The sequence below is a fragment of the Macrotis lagotis genome, chromosome 1 (genome assembly GCF_037893015.1).
Source record: "Macrotis lagotis isolate mMagLag1 chromosome 1, bilby.v1.9.chrom.fasta, whole genome shotgun sequence".
In the NCBI taxonomy this organism is placed as follows: Eukaryota; Metazoa; Chordata; class Mammalia; order Peramelemorphia; family Peramelidae; genus Macrotis; species Macrotis lagotis.
In genome coordinates this window covers 799,826,817-799,847,257 of record NC_133658.1, presented here as the reverse complement: position 1 = coordinate 799,847,257, position 20,441 = coordinate 799,826,817, and the positions used below count along the sequence as shown (strand labels likewise).

Here is a 20,441-nt window from a genome sequence, read left to right as displayed (position 1 = left end):
GATTGAAGAGTACCTAGTGGAGTGTAAGGTATAAGAAGATAGGAAGGCAGGGGGCAGGAGGCAGTTAAATTATGAAGGTCTTTGAAAACCAAAGAGAAGATTCTATTTGATCCTGGAGGTGACAGGGAATTACTACAGTTTACTGAGCAGCAAAGTGACATAGTTAGACCTGAAATTTTAGGAAAATCATTCTGGCAGGTGAATGGAGAATGAATTGGGAGTGGGGAAAGACTTGAGGCAGGCAGATTCATAAGTAATTCAAACAGTGAGGTGATGACACTCTGCACCAATGTGGTAGCAGGATCAGAGGAAAGAAGAAGAGTACTAGGAAAGAATAGAAAGATGTTGCAGATGTGAAATCAATAGGTCTTGGTAAAAGAATGGATTAGGAACAGTGAGAGATATTGAGGAGTTGAGGATGTGCTTAATATTTCTGTTGTTCTGCATTTTATGTGAAGTTTTTAAATAACTTAAATGGATTTAATTATTGAAAAGGTGCCAAGAACAGCTCCTTTTTATCCCTCAATGAATATATCAGAGTTCCTATCCTACAGAACATGTCAAAATTCTATTCAGGTCTTTAATTTCTTTCTTATTTATTTTTTTGTTACCTCAAAGTCTGAAAGATGTTTGCTGAGATCTACAACTATTACAGTTTTATTGTCCTACTTCTCCCTATAAATCATTTCACTTTTCCTTTAAGGATTTAGATCTTATGTCATTTTGATGTATATCAATTTACATTCATTCACTGGCTAACATGCTACTAAGTATAATATAGCTTTTCCATTTACATTTTAATCATGCCACTTTTTTTCTTTTGCCTTGTTTGAAATCATCATCATCATCATTACTACAATAGCACACTATTTGACCTTGCTTCCTAAGCCATTCTTCCATCCTCTTCCATTTTATAGGTGAGTTCATCTCATTCATAGTAATGGTTATTATGTTAACTGTATATTTCCCTCCAATCTATCTCTTATATTTTTTCTTTCTTTACCACCCTCCCTCCCCGTTAGTCTTTACAAATGAAAGAATAGTGAGAAAGAAATTGTTTAACATTAGTGAGGCAATCTGCTTTTGCTCTATAAGCCTTCTCTCCCCTTGCCCAGACACTGATGATAGTTTTTGATAACCTTTCTTTCTTTCCTTTTAACTCACCACTTTCCCTCACAATCTATCCCCAAAGTTGGGGTATGTTTTACTTATAATTCACTCTCCTTTATTCTCTCCTTCTTAAATCTCTTCTTTTCTATGCCTATTCTCTACTATTTCTCTGCTGAGTTTATTGTTTTTCTATCTATAAGCTCTATAGGCATGTGTGTGTGTGTGTGTACCTGTGTGCGCATGTTCCGTTGATCTTTCATATCATTTCATTTATAACTCTTTTTTGGGGGGGGTGCAAGGCAATGGGGTTAAGTGACTTGCCCAAGGCCACACAGCTAGGTAATTATTAAATGTCTGAGGCTACATTTGAACTCAAGCACTCCTGACTCCAGGGCCGGTGCTCCATCCACTGCACCACCTAGCCACCCCCTCATTTATAACCCTTATTGGAATTATTTCTTTCCTAATTTTTATTATGGTTTTATATGTGTGTGCCTTATCTATCATACTAAGTCATGAGGGTAGACTTTTTGATTCTTATCTTTGTCTCCTTCAGAGAATATAGGACAAGGCTCTATCTACGGGAAGAACTTGGTAAATATTTCACTGCAAAGAGTCATAAAGTCTCTTCAAAGTCCTATGGACACTGAAAATCAAAACATTTATAACGAAACATTGACATTTTTTTCCCTTACTGATCCCTATTGCTTTAGTCTCTCATTTTCTCTACCTCATACAGAATTTCAGAATAGGAAGGGGTCATAGAAGTCAACTGATTCAACTTTTCAGCTAGTATAAGAATGCTCACCACAGCATCCTTGACAAGAAAATACCCAGTATCTGCTTTAACATTTTGAATAATAAAGAGATCATTCCCTTTATAGAGGCTACTTACAGGTTAGCTCTAGTAGTTAGAAATCTTTTGGCCTATTACTGAGGCCAAATCTGCTACCCAGAAACTTGGACACAGGTCTGCTACCACTGTCCCATCATGATGATACTTTAGACATTAGAAAACAACCTTCTCATTCTTCTAGTCTATTCTGATAAAACCTTAGTTCACAGAACAGAACCATGCAGGCTGGACTACCTGAGACAATGCAGCATAAAAGAATGCAAAACTAGAGTCTGGACCTTAGTAAGTATTTAATATGTTTGTTGATTGACTAGGAAGAGACTCAGGTGGTAGAAGTTGTTCTTCATCATCACCATCATATTCTTTTGTAGTTAATGTGCTGTGGATTAGAATACTAATGGTTAGATAAATTAGCATAATATAGTAGACAGAAATCCAGCCTCTGACATATATTGGTGAGTAATAGCTGATTTAGGTAACATTACTCTACATTGCCCTGAACTCAGACAAACTAACTGCCATGAGATGTAGTCTAGAAGCATCCTAGAGAAGACAGAAGAAAGGAAATGGGGTGAATCAGGGGAAATTTAATTATATCAACCACTAGTAACACATTATCTATAAAGTAGAAAATTCATACAATGAATAACCAAAAGTTGACATGCTTGAAATGAGGAAATCTTAGCAGTGTAAAAGACCTTAGTGGATAGTTCATTTTCCCATTCAATGCATTAATTCCCCATAAAACAGTCTTTAAAAAGCAGCTGTCCTACTTCTGCTCAAAAACTTCTTTCTAGAAACAGTTCATTTTATTAATTAGCAGGGATGTGGAAAGGATGGTGGGAATTAAGAAAACCCATACCATTTGTTTTCTCCCACAAAGAATTTTACCTTTTTTCACTTTTAAAAATTCGGTACATTCTCACTTAACTACTTCTCAAATTCATGCTTGACCCCAATTCTTCCCTTTCCTTCCCCACATTCCCAAAGGTTGCAATAGTCTGTCTTTTCCATGTTCCTTTTGCTTTCCGCATCCCATCCCCTACTCCCCAAATAAATAAATCCAGGCTGAATTTGGTATGGTCTCTTACCCTGCCAGGAAAGCTAAGGAGTAAACGCTGCTCTTGGAAACAAATGCCGAACGATGTGTCATCTTGCCCTGGGAAGGCTCTTCATTTTCTGAATCTGAGAGGCGCTCAGGACACTGGGGAGGAGACAACAAGGAAGACAACACTTGTCCATCTGCGGTACCCATGGAAATTTCCCTATGATTACAGAGAAGGTATACATAGATTTTTAAGTGTAAAGGACACAAATCAAGCTCAGACTTTTAAAAGAATTATGTCCTATTAGATAATGATACCAAAGAGGCAGCTAGGTAGTGCAGAGCACCAGCCCTGGAGTCAGGAGTACCTGAGTTCAAATCCAGCCTCAGACACTTAACTCCATTGCCTTGCAAAAAAAAAAAAAAAAGATAATGATACCAGCACATTGGTTAGAGAGAATCTCTATGAAGGATTTACAGAGGAACATGTATAGGAATTACTGAAGAAAAGGCACACATATATATGAATTGCTATATGCACTACTGAATATCTATGCCCAAACAAATGAGATTACATATCCAAAAGGAAAAAAAGTGTTTTATTATCCTAACTTTGCCTATAGTCACAAAGCTAGGAAGTTGTAGAACTTGGATTCTGGTCTAACTCTAAATCCAAATATCTTCTATTAAATTTAAGCTGCCCCTCTAAAATAACAATGCAACCCTTTTGTATGTGATAAGTATTCTTGTTAAATGGAAATCTAGATCACAAGACACCTCCTTAATATAATGAATTGCTTAAGAAAGTGAGTAGATTCTCATCCACTAAATGACAAACTCCCTTGTGGCTTCATCCTTTACAGGTCACCATCTTAGTGTTTTTCTCTTACACAAAACATCTTTGAGTTACTAGTTCTCCTTTCTCCTTCCAGAATAAAATGTCAAAAAGCAATGGCAGAATTGTAAAGGTATACTTTTTTCCCAAATCTGGAAAAGAAGCATCACAGAATTTGAAGGTCAGAAGAAGCCTGAATACCCTTTGATCCAGCAATACCATTATCAGGTCTGTATCCCAATAAGATCATTAAAAAAGGAGAAAATTTCCACACATACAAAAATATTTATAGCTCTTTTTTGTAGAGGCAAAGAACTGGAAATTGAGGGGATGGCCATCTGTTAAGAAATGACTGAACAAGTTATGGTATATGTATGTGATGGGAATATTATTGTTCTATAAAAAAATCTTGAGCAAGTGCACTTCATAAACCCCCTGGAAAGTCTTGTATGAACTGATGTTGAATGAAGTGAGTAGAACCAGGAGAACATTCTACATATTAATGGAAACACTGGTTGTTCAGTGATCAAAGACACTGAGACCTGTTATGGAAAATGACATCCACATCTAGGGAAAAAAAAAACAGATAAACAGCAACTATGGAATTTGAATGCAGAACAAAGCACACTATATGATCACTTCTTAAAATTTCTTTTATGTTTTTTTCTTTCTCAAGGTTTTTCCCCCCCTTATCACTAAAAGGAAAACAAAAACAGTTCCTACTCTTACGGAACTCAAAAGCAGTTATAGTCCCCCAGTCATCTTGAATCTATTTTGCATATAATTAAATGTTTGCTATGTCCCCTGATCTAACATAAGCTCCTTTGGGAGAGGAATAGTTTAACTTCTGAATCTGTACCCTAAGCATAGTGCATGTCTTATAGTAGTTTGTTAATAACTGCCTCTTAATTGACTGACTAGCTTAAACAAAGGACAATATGGCAAATTTCTTATCCTCAGACATAGAGGAAGTGGAAAGAACACTGGAACAGTGGAAAGAACAAATATTGTGGAAAGAACACAGGACTTGGACATTAGATGGCATCTCAGGCACATGGTTCAAAGAAGGCAAAATGACTTCATAAGTTACAGATCACAAAAGAAAAAGTAATTGAGCCAAGGTTGTCTTCTGAACCTAAACAATTCTTTTCAGGATTTCCACTGCCTATAAGGCAACAGATAAAAGATGAAAGAACAGACCACTCACATCTTTCCTTAGGGTTAAAGAGTTCCTGGAATGCAACAAAACTGTCTAAATGAACAACTTGAAATGCACAGAGTAGAAAGAACACTACTCAAGATTATTATAAACAGTCTTATTATGAGGATTAAATGAATGCAATATATAAGACTTCTGAAAATAAAAGCATTATTTAAACATAACCAATAATATTAAGAACTTTTTTATATTCTATAGAAAAGACAAAAACAAAGTACAGTGGCAAAGGCACTGGTTCTGGAGTCAGAGAAACTAAATTCAAATCCTGCCTTTGTCAATTCCTTTTATGTATGAATTTAGGCAAGTTAATCTGGGACCTCAGTGTCTTCACCTAAACACTTTTAAATTAGTAGTCTTACTTTCCATCTAGATCCCAGAACCACACTTTTATAGTAGTCATGGATAGCCAAAATAGTGACATTTGCATAAAATTTGTAGGGACCAAAAAATATTTTTTCAGATTAACTTAGTAAGTGGTGAAAATATAATATGCTCCTTAGAAAGAAAAAAAAATGAATTATCACAAGGTCTATAGTACTAATTTGTGTTTATTCAAACATCAGTTTGCAAAATTGGAGATTACTAATAAAAACAATGTGGAAAATAACCCTGGAAAACTTGTGTTTTTTTGTATCCAGTTTAGGAGGAAACTGAATTGATTTCCATTTGAACAGTAAAGGGGAGAGGGGGAGGGAAGACTGCTTATAGGGCATTAAGAAACTGAGAATAATTTCTGAGGCTTGACAAAGTACAGAGCCAGATGTAAAGTCTCTGAGGACCTCTGGATTTTTAACAAGATCAGAAATAGTAAAAACAACATAACAACCAAAAAGTACTTTGCATTTTTAAGGAGTCTCTTCTTTCTCTAGTTTTTTTTTTTAATGCCACTAGTAAATTACTCAAATGGAAAGGTTTGGTCAGTTCATTCATTTGATAGTTCTCCAAATGAGTGAATATTTGGAAACCCAGCATCCTCAACAGAGAAGGGAAAAGGAAAAGGAAACCCACAAGAATTATACAGCTAAAAGATTTACTGAAGAATGTCCTTTACAGCAGATTAGAGGAAAACAGTGAATGCTGTGATCCAGTAAATCTGCATCCAGATTGGAGAGACATGACATTATAAGTAGCTCCAAAGACAGTTTATCAGCTTTCCCATTTTGTACAAGAAAAGTTATCTGCTAACCTCCATACTTCCAGACATATGTTTTGGAATATTTGAATTCAGCACCTGTTTGAGGGGAGTAAGAATTTGATATCAGAATATTTCCTGATTTATCCAATAATAGTCAATAACTTTGATGCTAGGTGCTGTGGGGTCATTTGGAACCAGACAGTCCTTTTATGGGTGGTTTTAGGAATGAAAACAAGAGAGTTAATACTACTATGCAAAGAAATTTACATGGGCATGATTCTTCTTACAGATGAGTTTTTGTTTTAAACTGGCTGGCCAGTACTAGAATGGAACTGAATTATTATTCTCTTAGGGTAAGGATCAAAAACTTTAAGAGATACTTTTTGAATTTTTCCCCTCAGGAATCCATAAGGGAGGAGGGAACAGACTTCTAATAAACAAAGACCCTACCAATATTTTGTAGCAAGTAACATCAATTTTATTCATATGCCCCAGAGTGAGAAAGGATAGCCCAGTTATAGAATTCTAAGAAGCAAATATATCCTTAACATATATCCCAAAAAATGGTCATAGAAACCACAAATCAGACATTATGAATGAATAATGAGACTCGGTTTAATAGATATACAATAGATGGACCTTAAAATCATCTAATCCAACCCTTTCTTTGTAACCCTCTCCTCCCCAAAATAGCCTCAGGAAAACAAAGTAACTTAGTTGAGATGATACATCTAAATGTATCTAAATGATACAGCTAAACCTAGAGCTCAGGTCAGGTCTCCTGACTTCCACAACAAAATGTCTCCAGAGTGAACCTTAGCCTCACTCTACCTGGTATAAAGATGCAACTTTATTCCCTGTGATTTACTTGGAATTAGTAATCTCAAAACATTTTTGTAGCTGAGGAATGTTACTGTTAAATTCTAAGATGGAAACTGGACTTTATCATATATGCAGTTGTCTATGCACCACGAAATCCCGAGTTTTATAATGTTTTAAATGTTTCCTATATTTTTCTGGACATCCCTCTTAGAAAACCTCTGTACTGTTCAATTTTATTATTTTCATTTATTTATAATCCATTTACTCGCACATTTCTTTCTTATGGCTGGAAATAATCCTAATGAGTCATTCAATTGGGATGGAAAGGACCTAAATGGGCATGAAATCCATTCCATACCTGAATAGGAAGTTCCTTTATAACACCCTCCACAAATGGTCATGTAGTTTATTCTTGAAAAAATTCCCAGTGGCACACAATTAGTTACTGGCAGTCTATTTTATTGTAGGACAATTGTAATCGTTCTTCCTTATACTGAGTTTAAATTTGTGTTTAAGTAACAGGGTATCTTAACATTTATTCCAACCACATAGCATTTTTAGTTTCAGAGGCTGCATGGCTCAAAGATGAACAAAGGATAGAATGTGTGAATACAAGTAGCCAACAAAAACAATCTGTATGAGGAAGTAACTTGCTTGGTGCCAAGGAAGACTGAGAAGATGAACTAAGTAGTCAGGGAAAACATGAAAGGAAAAAAAAATCCCCTATTCAGACTGACCTTACCTAATAATAAAAAATCATATGCCTCTGAACTTTGAAATTTATAAAACTGTTTTACTCATAACAATCCCAAGGAAAAAATTTTAAAATTTAGTCTAAAAGAAAGAAAGTGACTTGTAAGTGACTTGTCTAAGATTGTGTTAAGTAGCAACTGCCCAATGTTATGCCCAAATTTAGGGTTCCTGACCACCTTTTCTATAAGACTATATTGCCTCTAATTTTTGCTTCAATTTATGTATATCATCTACAAAGGTCAGTGGGTTTTTTTAATCCTATAAATAAAACCATCTCAGAGGATGCTCAGTAGATAAAGGGCTGGGAGCTGAGCATGATTTTCTGCTGAAGTCACATAATGAACACATATTGACATATCAGAACAACAATGGCAGCAGTAGTATTATTTTCTAAAGATAAAAGACAAAAAAAGTCTGTTGATTTGGCCTATTTCAAAGGGGAAGCATGGACACATGGATATTGGAAAAGATAATGCTCCAATTAGCATTTTTGTTATTATGCATTAAATGAAAAATATGTACCTACCAGAAATATTATGTAAAATAGTCTTAGCATGAAAATAGACTTTATTCCTCTTTTTCTTTTGCTTCACAGTTTCTCCAACCTTACTATATTCCAGGGTACTCCATATCTTCAGCTTTTATGGATTCTGCAAATACATTTCAAGCTCAAAAGTCTATGGCCAAGTGAGTTTGATAAACACCATTCTAGAATGCTTTTCAATTGTTAGTTCTACATCAAACTGTTAGTGGGTCACAAAATTTTTAATTATCTAAGGCCCTTACTTCTTAAATTCTAAAAACTGATTAATCCTTTTTCTTCATTTCCAGACACTTCTAACTGACAGTGACAATAGTTGAGTTGAGATTTCAAGGATGAAGCATTATAAAATGCAAAGCTTTAGCCTCTTAGAAAGTAGCTCCCCCTTCAGAAGGACTTCTTCTCCCTGTCCTACTGTTCTTTTACCCTTCTATTTTACAGCCTGTTCCTAACAAAAATTTGTACAAATCATCCAACATGGCAACTGATGAGTTGCACAATAGTGCTTTTTCCTATCTTGAGGAAAGAGGAAAGAATCCTGATACCAATACTGTGAAAAAGGGACAATTACATCAAAATCTGCTAGAAATTTTGGGTGCAAAACATCACATTAGAGAAGTATAGGATCTGTGTTACACCCATAGTCAAGTTTTTAGCTATATGCCATTTTACTGAAGTGACAAAGGAGAGAAACAGGAGGAGGGTTGAGGCAGTTACCAACTTTAACTTAGTCTTGAGTTCTCTCAACTTTGGAGTAATAAACATTCCCAATAGGGAAGCCCCAATAAGCCACGGGGAAAATATTCAAAGTATTGACAATAATCACAGAAATGTAGAGTTCTTTTAATTAAATAAAAATTTCCTCTACAATAGCCCTGACAAGTATCTATCATCTCTCTGATAGAAGATGTCCAATGATAGGGGAACCACTGAAAAGGAACTAATCTGGGTCCTTGATAATTTACAGAGGGAGACCCCAGGTCAAAAGATACATTTGTAACATTTCAAACTCCAGTTTGGAATGAAATTAACAATTCTATCTCTCTTAGTCAAAGAGAATCTCTAAGTTTTAAATGTTTACATTGGTATATGAGCTCTATTCTACCACAAATATTGCCAGTCATCAGAATTTCCTCCTCTTAAATTTTTTTATTTAACTTAGCTAAAGCTTAATTTTCGAGAGAAAAAAATATGGCCATGGTTAGAAATAACTTCAAAACGAAGGCAATTTCAATGTTAAGTCATATTAAAGAGGTCAGGAAATGTTAAACTTCCCCAGGTCAAACTAAAAATAATTGTGTACTCTGCTGAAAAGAGACTAAGACTAAGAGCTAGCCTAGCATTTACTCTTTACTGTAGGTCCTAAAAGCACATTACTTTCCCTCTCTGTCCCTCAATTTCCTCATTTATAAAAATCAAAATAATATCCAATCCATTTCCATCACAAGGCAAAAATATAAATGCATTGACATTTTAAAAAATGATCTAATTGAATTTTCTACCAATTCCTTACAATGTGTCCAACACAGGAAACAAAATCTTCTGACAATTTAAATTGTTACTCCTTTTTCCCACTGTCACATCTTATTAATCAACCAATGAACATTTTTTTCAGTCTCAACTCTCTCTGAGGCACTGATAACAGACACAAAGACAACAGATGAAACAATCCCTGCTCTCAAAGAGCTTACTTACATTCTACTGGGAAAATATATGTACATGGCATTAGGATGAGAAGAAAAATACAGTGAAGTCTTGAGTTTTGTTACAAAGATACAAACACATATACTGCCTGTTCCTTTTCCTCAGTTCAGGCTGGGGGCTGTTGCAGCACAGAATGTTGCCATGTGGCTCTTGCAGACTGAGCAAATTTCTATTGGTGGAGTTTGGATCTCTGTGGCCTGGGGGAAAAGGGGACTGTGGTGGTGTTGAGTTGTATTCTATTGTAAGCCTGAAGGCTGGCTTGTACAGCCCTGTCTACCACAGCATGAAGGGAAAGGGGGTGCTGAGTAAGCATTTATTAGGAATTAGGGAATATTGGTTTGCAGTTATTAGTTCCTGAAGTTTTTACTTTGTGCTCACTTATATACACCTTACAAAGTTGGTAAGAGGGAAGCATCCCATAAACCATAAAGTATCATATACATATGAGCTAATGTTATTGTTGATAATAACAGCAATATTTAATACTATAACTAGAATGGTAAACCCCCAGAAGTAGCTGGCATATAATCCCAAGAATTGATCTTCCCAAAATTCAAATCATTTACTTTTCTTTTTTATTTATTTTTATTTATTTACGGCAATGGGGTTTAAGTAACTTGCCCAAGGTCACACAGTTAGGCAATTATTAAGTGTCTAATGCCACATTTGAACTCAGGTCCTCCTGAATCCAGGGCCAGTGCTCTAATCCACAAATCATTTACTTTACAAGAGTCAACAGTGTAGAGTCCTGATGCCATAATCAAATCCCTGTGTCTACTCATCTTAGAATCTTAGACAAATTACTTCAATTCAATTGAATTGGCATTTATGAAGTTATCTATTATATACAAGATACCACAATAGGAAATCCAAAGACAAAAAAGGTGCAAAAAAAGTCCTTGCTCTCAAAAAGTATACACTCTACAGGGACACATCTTAAACACTACAAATGATTTGAAAGAACACTAACAATTGAGGGATCAGGAAAGATTCAGCCTTGTAGTTAAGGTTCAACTCTGAATCCAAGTTCTAGGAGGTAGAGATGAGGAGGGAATTCATTAGAGACAAGGAGATTAAAAATACAAAAGCACAGAGATGGTAGAATGTAATGAAGAGTTCAGGGAACAACAGAGCAGGCCAGCTTGGCTGGAAATCAAACCACACAAAGGGAAGTAATGTAAAAAAATCTTGAAATGACAGACTGAGTCTGATTGTAAAGAGTGGTAACACACACACACACACACACACACACACACACACACAAACACACAAGCACTCACATTTCATGTCTATCCCCTGCCCCCATCAAAATCTTGGTAGCTGTTGTCCAAAGAACCCTAAGTCACTTCCCTTTTTTCTGCAGAGAATTTGGTGCCCAGATTAGTTTTTCTTTCCTCCCCAACTCTTGCCCTCATACCAAGGAACTTATGCTAACTCTACCTTATATACCCCTAATCACTTTCTCAACCAACTCTTCTCCCTTGAGCTGTACCCTTTAACCCTACCTCAGTCACACAAAGATGATCATACCCTTGATGCTGCCACCACCTACAAATGTTCCACCTCTATATTCAAAAATTCCAAAAATCCCCTCATCTAATCATAATCTACTGTTCTTCACCTCCCCCTCTGTCTTCCCTTAAAAAAATCCTACTCTTCCATTCTCATTGTGACTTCCAATCCTTTGACCCCCCCCCAATTCTCTCCTCTGCCATTAACCAACCATTTCTTGAAAATGAAAACCCTCAGGAATATTTGAGCAAAAATTCTGAGCTCTCAAGTTAAGAAGAAAATACTGCAAGCAGCAAGAAAGAATGAAATCGAAATGCCATGGAGTCACAATCAAAATGACATAAGACTTAGCAACTACACCACAGGGGAGTGGAGAATTTGGAATATGAGATTTCAAAATGCAAAAGAGTTACAACTATAACCAAGAAAAACCTAAGTATAATCCTACAGCAGGAAGCATGAACTTTAATAAAACAAGAGGATTTTCAAGAATTCCTGATGAAAAAACTTGAGTTGAATGAAAAATTTAATATTTAAACAAGATCATAAGGGACTAATAAAGAAGGTTATCATAGGACAATTAGAAGAAGTCTACTTGGACAAAGGATGTGAGTGTGTTTCTATAATGTTAAGATGATCTCAAAAGAAGAATGGGTGAGAAAGAAGAATGAATGGAAAGGGTAAGGGAGAAAAATGAAAGGGAAAATACCTCACATTAGAAATCAATTTTATTTTTTTCAAATACCAACAAGAAATAAAAGTACCCTTAGGCATGTTTTAATGAATAGATCATTTGTAAGTAGTTGAATACATTAAAAGCAATATTTCACATGAGCTAGCATTTGGAGACTATGCTTTCAAAGTTTTTTAATGTTTTTTCTTTCTCACAACATTGAGATGCAGACTGGTGGGTTCTTATCCCCATTTTATACATGATGAAACTGGGACCAAGAGAGATTAAGTGGTTTGACAAAGGATACATAGACATTAAGTGTTGAAGTCAAGACTTTTAACCTAAGTCTTCTGAAATCAAGTCCAATGCTGATCACATGCTGATCAATCAGTTATTGTTTCCATGTTCCTTTGATTGTTCACAAGACACTTAGACACCTCCTTTTCTAATTTCAGGATTTACACCTATTTAAAACCATAATCTTTTACCAAATTAGAAATCAAATTACCTAAATGTTTTTAATGTATTTAGGATCCAGGCCTAAGCTGAGGAGATCTGGACCCCCTTTGTTATGAGATTGGTATGCTTTGCTTAATAAATCAATATGCTCAGAAGATTGAACCTTTCTTTCCTCAGTCATTTCATCTTTTATCCACTACAAAGGAAACAGTTCATAAATGGTACAGTACTATATAAATCTTAATTATTGTCATTATCACTATTATTATTATTTAAAAGGGATTACTTACAAGAACTAATGGCTCATCTTTTTTCTGCAGTTCTTCCATTCTCCGTTTTCCTGCTTCAGTGTCCTCTAGTAAGAGCTTGTGGATCAGATCCTCAGAACTTTTCTCTTCTTCTAATTTTTCTTCCCTCAACTAAAAATACAAATTACACAAGAGACAGAAGATATTAAATTCAACTCTAGAATCAGTTTTCCAGTAAGGACTTGATCACAGCAGATCAAGCCCAAGTGAGTGCTTTGAGACCTAACAGATCTAAAGACCCTATAATCTTTAAGTAAGTTTGCCATACTAAGTTCCTGCCAAATCATTTCACTATGGCTTAAAAGTTCAATTGCTCTGCATTCTTTAGCAATCCAAAAACCACATAGCTAAGAAAATATAAGTAAAATCAGAAAAATAAGGCTTTTTCACATAGTCAAGTCTAGTACCTTCTGAAGGCCAGACTGAGAGGCAAGTCACTTAATTTAGTTTCCTTACCTGGTGAAAGTAGAGATTGAACTAAATGATGTTTAAAGTTCATTTAAGGTCCAAAACATAGTTGTCATAATTTCTGAGAGAAGGAAGATCATTTCAATGTACACTATACCACATACCTCTCTACAGTAAAGTATACCATTTGCAGAAAAAAAGTAAAGCCATCTCCAAGAATTTAGGTGGCTCAGTGAATAAAGCACTAGCCCTGGAGTCAGGAGGACTGGAGTTCACATCTGGCCTCCGACACCTAATAATTACCTAGCTGTGTGACCTTGGGCAAGTCACTTAACCCCATTGCCTTGCAAAAAACAAACAAAAAAATTTAGGATCAATATCCTAATTTTGATTGGCTGTCTTAAAGCTTTTGTTATATTTAAGGGTGAAATGAGAAGAACATGCAATCCCATCCTTATTTCTTTTGGAATCTTTCCCTCTAACATGCTTAAACATGTTTTTAACACATAACTCTTAAGTTAAATATAGACAAGGCAAAATAATTAACAGTACAATACAGGAGATGATGAAACAAAAGTACCCTAATAACAACTATCCTCCATTCCAACCTAGTGAAAATAAAAAGCAAAGACCCATCTCCCAAAAAATTTCTATCTGAAGCCTATCTCAATTGATTCCTTTTTATTTGGGAGATCTAACTATAGAATTATCTTTATTTTTCAAGTTACAGAATTCTAATTCTAAAAAGATAGGAAGAAGAGAGTTACGACCATGAAGACAACTGAAGAAAATGCAAGCTAATATGTTAACTTGTTGGTGTTGTTGCTGAGTAGTGTCCAACTCTTCATGACCTCATTCTTGGTCTTTAATTCAGGTCTTTCTGACTCCAGGCCCAGCACTCTATTCACTGGGCCAATAAGCTGCCTTCATATGCTAGCTAGCTCTTCCCAAATGTGACACCTTATAAATTGACAAGCACACTATTTCCATATCCATAAAAATCACATTGTCATAAAATTATTGGATTTAGAACACAAGTTCCTTAGTTTTCAGCTCGTCCAATAAGAACAGATTCTGAGAGGTTAAATGATATTCTTAACATTACAGAGATAGTAAGAAGCACCCCCTCCCTAAGATAGTAATCAACTGGATGTAGATTATACATGTTCAATCTTATAAATCATATCACCACCATGACCATTAGTCATGCTGTGAAAGAAGACTCAAAATCAAATTTAAAAAAACATGAAAAAATACAGAAAGTGAAAAATAGTATGTTTTGATCTGCAATTAGATTCAACAGTTCTTTCTCTGGAGTTGGATAGCATTTTTCATCACATGTCCTTTGGAATTGTCTTGGAACATTGTATTGCTGAGAATAGTTAGGATATTCACAATTTATCACTGTACAGTATTATTACTATGTAATGTTCCCCTGCTCTCCTCTATTCTACCTCAGTTCAAATAAGTCTTTCCAGGTTTTTCTGAAAACTGTCTAACTCATCATGTCTTAAAGCACAATAATATTCATTATAATCGGGTGGCTAGCTGGTGCAGTGCATAGAGCACTGGCACTGGAGTCAGGAGTACCTGAGTTCAAATCTGGCCTCAGACACTTAATAATTACCTAGCTGTGTGGCCTTGGGCAAGTCACTTAACCTCATTTGCCTTGCAAAAAAAAATTCATTATAATCATATATCACAACTTGTTCCATTTCCCAATTGATGTGCATCCTCTCAATATACAATTCTTTGCCCCCCAAAAAGAGCTGCTATAAATATTTTTGTACAAATAGCTCCTCCCCACTTTTTAAAATTTCTTTAGGATACAGATCTTATTAATGGTATTCTTGAATCAAAGGATAGGTATGCACAGTAGAATTACTTTGGATACAGTTCCAAACTTGTCTTCAAAATGGTTGAATCAGTTCAGAATTTCATCAATACATTACTGTTCTAATTTTCCCACATCCCCTCCAACATGAGCATTTTTCATATTACTATAGATAGCTTTGATTTCTTCATCTGAAAACTGCCTGTTCATATTCTTAACTGGGAAATGACATATTCTTATAAGTTCAACTCAGTTTTCTATATAATTTTTGTGAAATGAGACTTTTATCAGAGATATTTCCTGTAAAATTGTTTCTCAGCTTTCTGCTTTCCTTCTAATCTTGGTTATATTGATTTTTATCTGAGTAAAATCTTTTTAATTTAATATAATCAAAATTGTTCATTTTACAACTAGTGATGCTCTTCACCCCTTGTTTGAATATAAATTTTTCTCTTCTCTATAGATCTGACAGTTAACTATTCCCGCTCTCCTAATTTGCTTATGGTATTACCCTTTATATTTATCTTGGTATATAGTATAAGATATCGATTAAACAAAGATCTACAATGCTTCTGAGCTATAATAATGTCCACCCTGAATCTCTTCTTCACCAAGCTGAATATTCGCAATTCCTTCAACCTATCCTCAATGACATAGATTCAAGGCTCTTACCTGCCTAGCTACCCTCCTCTGATCACTCTCTAATTATCAGTTTCTTTCCTAAATTGTGATGCCCAGAATTGACCACAATACTCTAAAAGTAGTATGACTATGGCAGAATTACCTGATTCCTCAAAGGATGCTTCTCTTTATATAGATCAAGACCACATTAGCATTTTTAGCAGCTACACTACCCACTAATGACCCACACTGAACTTAAAATTCACTGAAACCCAAATCATTTTCAGATAAACTATATCAAAATGTTCCTACCTTTGATACAGAAGTTGGTCTTTTTACCCAAATGTAATTAATTAATTTATCTTTATCAAATTTCCTCTTGCTAGATTCACTTCACAGTTTTCTCCTGCTGAGATTACTCCAGATCTTGACTAAGTTAAGTCAAAAAGCATTTTGACACACTTGCTATGTGTACAATTCTAAGCGCAAGGATACAAAGGCAAATAATCAGTCTCTGCTCTCAAGAAACATCCAGTTCAATGGGACAAACTATAAAAACAATTATCATTAAATCAGTAAACAAAAACAAGGGAAAAAACAAGATATCTACAAAATAAACTGAAAATGATCTGAGAAGAAAGACATTCAGATTAAGAGACCTAGGACAGTCTCTTGCAGAAAGGGAGGCTTAAGCTGAGACAGAGGATAAAGGTTAGGGAAGGAGAGTTCTGATCATAGGGGACAACCAATAAAAATGCTAATGTTAATCATCTCCTCCCAAATGTGGCATCTGCAAATTTGATGACCATACCATATTTACCTTCAAAAACATTATTAATAAGAATATTAGACCATACATGGTCAAGCACAGCTCCCTAAGGCACCTCTGGAAAACCATCAAGTCAACCCTGCACCATTAATGACTAATTAATCTAGTCTTTCAACCAAGTCCAAATGTATATAACTGTATTATCATCTAGTTGAGTCAAGTAGCATTAAGCATTTACCACTTGCTATAAATATAAACAGAAAGATAGTCCCTACCCTCAAGGAACTTATATTTTAATGGGGGGAATGAAAACACTCCACACCCCAAAAGGAAGCAACATAACAGAGAACTGAGGAGGAAGGTTATGAAGATACCCAGAATGGGGGCACAGCAGAGAAAGCCAGAGAGTTCTAACTGCAGCCTGGAGAAAAATGAAGACATGGTTGGCCTAGGTAGCCTTAAAATTGAGTGTTGAGGTAGTCAAAAGAAGAAACTGAAGGGACAGAGGATACCTCCAGTGTGACAAGTAGTTTAGGGGATAGAGTGAGATTTTAAGACAAAGATGTTTCTAAAGTATGCAAGAGAAACTCAGAGCATTGGACTTGGGAGTCAGAAAGACCTGAGTTTAAATCCCTCCTCAGAGTCTTACTTAGACATATATCCCAGGGCATGTCACTTAACCTCTTTCAGCCTTAAGTTTCCTCATCTATAAAAGGCAAAAATAAAAGCACCTACTTCACAAGATGCTATCATCTTATGAGAATCAAATGAGATAATATATACAGCTTTGTAAAATTTAAATATTTGTAAAATATAAATGCATTATCTAGCATTATTAATAAAAGGTTAGTCTGGCATGATTAGTTCTTTTTTTTTTTTTAGATTTTTCAAGGCAATGGGGTTAAATGGCTTGCCCAAGGCCTAACAGCTAGGTAATTATTGTCTGAGGTCGGATTTGAACCCAGGTACTCCTGACTCCAAGGCCAGTGCTCTATTCACTGTGCGACCTAGCCGCCCCTATGATTAGATCTTGATAAAGCTATGCTAGCTCTTTGTAATCACTATTTCTCTAGCTGTTCACAAAACATTTTTAATGATTTGTTCAACAATATTTCCAAGGATCAAGGCTAAGTTCAGTGGTCTATATTACGCAAATTCCATTCCTTTTCCCACGTTGAAAACTGGAACATTTATACTCCTCTGGTTCTATGGTCCCTCTTTCATTTTTTCAAATGAACCTCTCAAATATCGCTGAAGATAGTTCATCTATCACACCTATCAGTTCTTTCAGTAGATTGTTCATGAGCCACACAATCTGAATTCATCAATAACAAGAGTTCTTATGCAAGATAAGTAAGGAGATCATTTCAACTTCCTCTTCTATTGTCAGGTACATAGCAGAGGTCAGTTTCCTTGGAAGTAAAAATTAAGCTTCCAACAATGCAAATGGAAATGACAGCAAACAAAACACTGTACAACTATGAACAAGTGTAGCTCCAAAGAAATGAAAATATCTTTTAAATAATAATTAGTGACTTGCACATAGTAGATACATAATAAATATTTGTAGAACTGAATCAAAATTTCTCAAATTGAAGCTGGTACTGTTTTTCAGGCTGCAATGAGTAATTGCATTCTTCATATTATTTAGGGATATAAAAGAACAAAAAGATATCTAGCTAAACTCTATAAAAATAAATGAGAGAACTGAGACATCAAGTGATTACAGTCACATAGGCAAGTAAGTAAAGGTTCCTTATTAGCTCACACACTGAGTTGCTTAATGTTGTGTTGAATTGTACTTTTAATTAGTTTTGTAACTTATATAAAGGGTTAATTTCTACATTTAGGAAAAACACAAAAGCATAGATTTGTCATTTTTATTTGAACCAAATACAACTGAAATTGACTGCAGGAAAAAGTCATCATTCAAAAAAAAAAGTCATCATTCCTCTAACTTGAATTCCAGGTACCTTTCAGTATTTGAATATTCACTTTTTTGAAATATGCTCCAATCTCATTTTGTTGTGGCTTCTCAAGAACTTAACCAAAGAACCTTGTCTTTTCTCTCATAAATCTTACCAGATTGCAAAGGGATAGGAGTGCAAGAGGAAGGTCATATGAAGTTTTGTAGGAAAACAAAAATAACCATGCCTTTGATTAAATTAGACTTTAAACCTTAGATTCTTTGTTTTTTTCAGAAGCATCCCAATTTGATTTTTTTTTAAATCCATATATAAGAAGTTTAGAAGTAGAAAAAAAATATGAAGAGCATATTTTTAAATTCTTGTACAAAACAACTGATAGAACATTCACCAAAAAAATGCTTGTAACAAAATGATGAAAACTTATTTATCTGTAGTTTCTTTTCTTCATGTTCTTTAAGATAATGCCTGGGCACTACTCCTATAAAGTAAGTCTCTGGACTACTCCTAATCCTCAGAAGAATGAGCACCTACCAGGGGTGGGAATTTCCTTATGAATTAAATATACCAGAGGAGAGAAGAGCAAAAGTACAAAAATAAACCTATCGACCTACAGTATAATAGAGAGTCTTGGATTTAAAGTCATAGAATTCATTTTATTCCAGTCCTGCCATTGATTACCTCTGTCATCAATGCATTCAAGTTCCAGGACAAGATAAACCACATGCCAAGATCCTATTATTTAACTGCTGTTTATAATCCCTCAAAAACATAGGGAATGGGAGAAGTGCCACAAGGTTGAATTCATTTAGCTATAAATCCTATGACCTATAAATGAAGGGAAAAAAGGTAATGTTTGAAAAGTTGTACAAGATGGATCTGAAGAGAATTAAGGGGCAGCTACAGTACTGGTCCTTGGGTCAAGAGGACCTGGATTCAAATCCAGCCTCAGACACATAATAATTACCAAGTTGTGTGATCTTGGGCAAGTCACTTAACCCCACTACCTTGCCAAAAAACAAACAAAAAGAATCTAACCTTTCTATTTGAGATAGTAGAAGTAGTAGCAGTAAGTAAGCTAGCAGTAAGTAAATCAATACATGCACTTTCCACTATACAACATGATGATGAAATTCCAGTCCTTCATCCTCAAAGAAGACAAAGAAATCAGGGAGGTGATTTCATATTGTGCAAGTGAATTGGATTTAAGTGAGGGGGTGCTATACAAATTCAGTAGTTTCACTTTTTCCTTTGGAATCATCTCGGTCCAGTGGCCAGAGAAGGATAAGAATAACTGGGAATGGCTCTGGATGCAGTAGGAGACCTTGGCTTTTTAAAGCTAGATCATTCCTAGGTCACAGTTTGAGGAAGTTATGAAAAGGATACTTATACCTAGGAGTAGCATTCCAAAGTAAGAAACAATCAAAGGTCCTAGGCTGTGTACCAATAGAGCAGCAACTTCAGCAGCAACTGTAAGGCTCAGATCACAGGAACAGGGAAGGGTCTCAATCACAGCCTCCAACTCAAAGGAAGGCCTGCAGTCCTGTTACTGTAAACCCGAAGAGATTCCAAAATGGCGTAAATGGGAACTGAATACAAAAGTACACTATTGCTTACATCCAAATCCAGGTCAGGAGCTCAGAACAGGAGGGCAATAATCGAACTTTATCAAATAAATCTTGGATCAGATCAATATAGGAGTGCTAAAAGTCTAATAGCTCCTAGTCTAACCCTGAAATCCTGGAAAAATGCTACACTCAATACCCTAAAAAATAGCAATAAGGTCACTCTACACTTTCCCTCCAGAAGTGCCCAGAACCATCCCTAATATCAACTTTTTAATTAGAAAGTAGGTTGAAAGAATAAGCATACAAAGAAGGGAAGAAGCATGATTTTTAAATGTTTTCATAAA

At 35.4% G+C, this 20,441-nt stretch overlaps 1 protein-coding gene across 1 annotated transcript in view; it reads right to left on the bottom strand.

Annotated features, from left to right (window-relative positions):
• The window catches only part of RNF169 (ring finger protein 169), an 87,068-nt gene that overhangs the window by 20,677 nt on the left and 45,950 nt on the right, over positions 1-20,441 (bottom strand). Inside the window, exons 3-4 of the mRNA XM_074216869.1 lie at positions 12,955-13,083; positions 3,058-3,170 (exon numbers count right to left, since the gene is read on the bottom strand). Of these exons, the coding sequence (XP_074072970.1) occupies positions 3,058-3,170; positions 12,955-13,083 (242 nt within the window). The remainder of the gene's footprint in view (positions 1-3,057; positions 3,171-12,954; positions 13,084-20,441) is intronic.